General features: G+C 52.2%; 1 protein-coding gene across 1 annotated transcript; it reads right to left on the bottom strand.

Moving 5' to 3' along the window:
• Window positions 1–1,472: 1,472 nt before the first annotated feature.
• On the bottom strand, window positions 1,473–4,502 carry LOC106819866 (luc7-like protein 3; the record flags this gene model as incomplete). The annotated part of the gene is made up of 2 exons (XM_014824438.1): window positions 1,473–1,541; window positions 4,428–4,502. Coding segments are annotated over 2 exons (144 nt in total), but the record flags the coding sequence as incomplete, so codon positions are not given.
• Window positions 4,503–4,998: the final 496 nt, after the last annotated feature.

Genomic DNA, 4,998 nt, shown 5'->3' with positions numbered 1-4,998 from the left:
AAAGAAAAAAGGACGAAGAAAAGAAATGATGATGGTGATGATGATGAGGAGGAGGAGGAGGAGGGAGGGGGGAGGGTAAGGAAGCTATAAATCAGCTGGAGGAGGAAAAAAGAAGAGGAGGAGGAGGCTGAAGAGGAGGATGAGGAGGAGGAGGAAGAGGAGGAGGAGAAGGATGAGGAGGAGAAGCAGCAACAGGAAGAATAGGAGGATGAAGAGGAGGATGAGGGGGAGGAGGAGGAGGAGAAAAAAAAGCAGAAGAAGAAGAAGAAGAAGAAGGAGATAGGGAAGGAGGAGGTAGAGGAGGTGAAGAAGGAGGAGGGTAAAAATGAGGAGAAGGAGGAAGCAGAATAGGAGGAGGAGTAACAGTGAAGCACTCACCACTGCTGCTGCCAAATCTCACCGACCGTCCTCCCCTTCTCTTCATCTTCGCCTTCTTTGTCCTTCTTTTCGCGACTATGTCCCCACAGCTCACCATCCTCACCTGTGCTCAGCTTCCACAGGTAGCTTATTACAGGTTACTCCCACAGGTAGCTAGATGTTCCCACAGGTAGCTGATTACAGGTATGCAATCACAGACGGTGACAGGTAGCTAGATGTTTAACCAGGTAGCTGATTACAGGTATGCAATCACAGGTAGCTATATGTTCACACAGGTAGCTGATTACAGGTATGCAATCACAGGTAGCTATATGTTCACACAGGTAGCTAGATGTTTACACATGTAGCTAGATTACAGGGAAGTGATCCCAGGTAACTTCCACAGGTAGTCAGTCAGCTGTTCACAGAGATACCTACGACAGGTAGCTAAATACAGGTAGCTAGCGCAGGTGTATCTGATTACAGGTAGCTAACACGGGTAGCTGAATGACGGCCACAACTGCCACAGGTAGACCTGTGCTTGACGCCCGCTCTCCCTACGATGCAAGGAGAAACAACGTGACTCATCCACCTCTCGACTAATCCACCAGGTTTCACCAGCCGAGGAGGGGACGAACTCGAGTGGCAGACGCCTGCTTCCCATTGGTCGCCTGCCCCGATGACGGGCACGCGTGCTGGAGGTCCCTGCTCGCGTCGCACTTCCTCGTCGCGTGCGTCGTCGTCGTCGTTGTCAACAAACACACGTGAGGGGTGTTCCGCGTAAGGTAAACATGTAAACATGCGGAGCGATGATCGGAGGCGGGGCGTAACGTAAACAAGTAAACAAAGCGAGGATGTTAATTAGATGGCTCCCTCTAATTAATTAGCATTAATTACGGATTCGCGACGGAGATCGGGGGGGGGGCGGGTGTTAACAGAGAGGATGCGACGAGGGTGGCGGAGTGTAAACACGTAAACAAACAACAGCAGTGGGGCGTAAACACGGGTCGCGTCTGCTGGAGCGATAGTCTGTCAATTATAGTGAACGGCCGTCGCCGTACGCGCGCCGGTAACCATGGTGATGCGTCTGTCGCTTTATCTCTCTCTCTCTCTCTCTCTCTTCTGTCTCTCTCTTTCTTTCTTCTTCTCTCTCTCTCTCTTTCTTCACTCTCTCTTCTATTCTCTCTCTCTCTCTCTCTCTCTCTTTTCATTCGGAGATCCTGCGCCGGCTGTCGCTCTCCTCTCCTCTCTCTCTCTTCTCTCTCTCTTTTCCTTTCTCTCTCCTCTCTCTCGTCATCTCGTCCTTCTCTCTCTTCTCTCTTCGCTCGCTCTCGTCCTCTTTCTGTTCTGTCTCGCTCTTCTCTCTCTCTTTCCTTTCCTGTCGTCTCTCTCTCTCTCCTCTCTCTCTCTTTTTTTTCTGTCTGCTTTCTCTCTCTTTTCTCTCTCTCTCGCTCCTCTCCCTCTTTCTCTCTCTCTCTGCTCGTCTCTCTCGTCTCTCTCTCTCTCTCGTCTTCTCTCTCTCTTCTCGCGCGCGGCTCTGTCGCTCTCTCCCCCAATTTTCTCTCTCTCAGTCTCTCTTCTCTCGTCTTCGCGCTCTCGCGGGTGTTCGGTGTCCGGTGGGTCTCTCAGTCTGGCTCGAAGTCTCTCTCTCTCTCTCGTCTCTCTCTCTCTCCGTCTCTCTCTGCTGTCCGTGCGTGTATCTCTCGCGCGTTGTCTCCTCTCATCCTCCACCTGCGGTGAGCATACCAGACTTAGGCATCTGTGGATATCTCGAACATGTAAATATGGTGGTGGTATACTTTACAAACTAACACACGACTCGTGTGCGTGATCGAGACCACCATGTCAGGACATGGTTCTGTGGTGGGCTACAACACATCACACACCAGCACGACACACATCACACAGCCACACGACACACACACACAACACACACCCAGCACCACACACACACACACACCATCACACCCACACGACACACATGACACACACACACACACACAGCAGCACACAGCACAGCACACACCACGCACACGCACACAGCACACACAACATCACACACAGAACGACACACATGCATAGCACGCAGGACACACAGCACACAACACACACAGCACACACACACACACAGACACCAGCACACAGCGACACCCACACGCACACGACACACAACACACACACACACACGACAGCGACACACACTCGGAGAGCTCGCCACACACACACAGCCGCGGGTCTGGCGGAGTGTGTGCGAGTTGTTGAAACCGAGGGACGTGTATAGTGTTGCGGCTACTAATGGATGCTTTGGTTGCCCGCACACACAGGCGACCGGGTGTGGGGTTCTCGGTGGTTGAGGGTGCAGCGCCTACACCCACCTGCTGCTACATACTTGACGAAGTACGGGCGTGCGTTAAGCGTACTGCTGTGGGTGCCAGCCCTGGCGTCTCCCAAGGTAAGTAAACACACACGCACGCGCACACATACACGCGGGGATCATACACAACACACACCACGCCCGCGCGCGCACACACACCACACACAGACTCCACACAGCAGCACACGACACACGCGCGAGCGACACACACACGAGCCGGTGGCACGCGCACACACACACCAGGCACACACGCGCGCACACGCACGGTCAGCGGGTCACCACCGTACGTAACCTCAGTTCAAAATCTGTAGTATCATGTCAACCCTCTCACCGGCTCTAGACTGACACCCGTAAGGCTTCTCTCCTTTATGCATGTCGCGCAGACGACGGGGGACGTTTGTGAGTCAGTCTAAGGTCATAGTGGAGGGGGGTAGAGATGAAGGGGTTAAGAAGAGAATAGGAGATTAAGACGATAGGGCAGGAAAGTATTGAAGAGGGAAAAAGAGGAGAAATGGTAGCGGAGGGAGGCGCCGGGCGGACGCGAGAGCGATGAGGATGAGAGATGAGGAGAGGGAGAGAGAGACAGGAGAGGGGAGAAGGGTGAGGGAGAGAAGACGGGGGGACGGGAAGTGGGGATGTGAAGAGGAGAGAGACTGCCGAAAGAGAGAGAGAGAGAGGCGGAGGGACGGCCGGAGGAGAGAGAGGAGGAGAGAGAGCGAGGAGCGGAGGAGATGAGAGGATGACGAGGGGAGAGAGAGAGAGAGAGAGAGGAGAGAGAGCACGGAGGATAGAGAGGGAAGAGAGCTGTGAGGAGCGAGAGAGGAGAGAGAAGAGAGAGCGGAAGAGCGAGGAGGAGAAGGGGAGAGAGCAATAGAATGCGTGTGAACAACTCGCCACAGTGGGGTTGCTTGCGCACTATCTCACGCTAACAGTTCGGCCACATAATACATACATACATTGCTCTACATAGTTATGGTGTGATTATTTTATTTGGCGTCTGCGCCTGTTCAAAACTTTCATCATCTCTCGCCGCACCATAACAGTGGAAAAAAGTGCGAATTCTCTACTCTGAGAGTCATATCTGGTTGGATCGCCACTCAGAGTGAGTAGTGCACATATACGAGGATGGAGGGCGAGGAGGGGCAGACGAGAGGAGACGGGGGCGCGGAACGAGAGAAGACACAGGAGAGAGAGGCACGAGAGAGGAGGAGAGAGAGAGGGGAGGAGAGGGTTAGAGGAGGGGAGAGTGAGAGAGAGGCGAGAGAGACGAGTACGAGAGAGAGAGAGAGAGATGAAAAACGTAAAAAAAAAAAAAAAAAAAAATAAAAAAAATAAAAAAAAAAAAAACATGAATAACAAAAAAAAAATGGAACCAGTGGGGAGAGGGTAGGGAGAGAGAGTGAACATGAGAGAAAAGAAACCGATAGATACAGAGAGGAAAAAGGAGGGACAGATACAGGTAAGCGCATATATCTTCACGGTCAATGCAGTACTGCACCGTTTATGTTTACAATCTCTCTCTCTCCCTTATCTCTCTCTCTTTCTCTCTCTCTCTCTCTCTCTCTCTCTCTTTCATCTCTCTCTCTGCTCTCTCTCTCTCTCTCTCTTTTGCTCTCTCTCTCGTCTCTTTCTCTCTCTTCTCACTCTCTCTCTTCTCTCTCATCCCGTTTATCTTCTTCTCGCTACTACGCGAGGCTCTCTCTCTCTCTTCTCTTTCTTCTCTCTCTCTCTCTTGTCTCTCGCTCTCTCTCTCGCTCTTCTCTCGTCTCTCTCTCTCTCTTCTCTCTCTCTCTCTCTCTCCCTCCCACTCGATCTCCCCCTCCACTCTATCTCTCTCTCCCTTTTATCTCTCTCTCTCTCTCTCTCTCTCTCTCTCTCTCTCTTCTCTCGCTCTCTCCCTCCCTCCACCTCTTTATTCTCTCCCTCCCACACTCTTATCTCTCTCTTCCATCTCTCTCTTCTATCTCTCTCCTCTCCTCTCTCGCTCTCTCTTCGTCTCTCTCTCCGCTCCCTCGGGTCCCACGGCTATCTTCTCGCCCTCCCACTTCTATCTTCTCTCCATGTGCCGTGTCTCTCCTCTTCTCTCTCTCTCTACTTTCTCTCTCTGCTCGTTCTCCCCTTTCTCTCTTCCCGGCCGGCTCCCTCCCTCCCAAACTCTATCTCTCCCTCCCGCGGACGCTTCACGCATGACGATATTCTTTATTCTTCTCTCGTGAGTACTTCTAATTTCTCTTTCTTTACGATTCTTTTCTTTCTGCCGGGGATTC

Source organism: Priapulus caudatus, unplaced genomic scaffold (assembly GCF_000485595.1).
Source record: "Priapulus caudatus unplaced genomic scaffold, Priapulus_caudatus-5.0.1 Scaffold4851, whole genome shotgun sequence".
Lineage (NCBI taxonomy): Eukaryota > Metazoa > Priapulida > Priapulimorpha > Priapulimorphida > Priapulidae > Priapulus > Priapulus caudatus.
The sequence above is the reverse complement of the archived record's forward strand: the minus strand, read 5'-3'. Positions and strand labels throughout refer to the sequence as shown.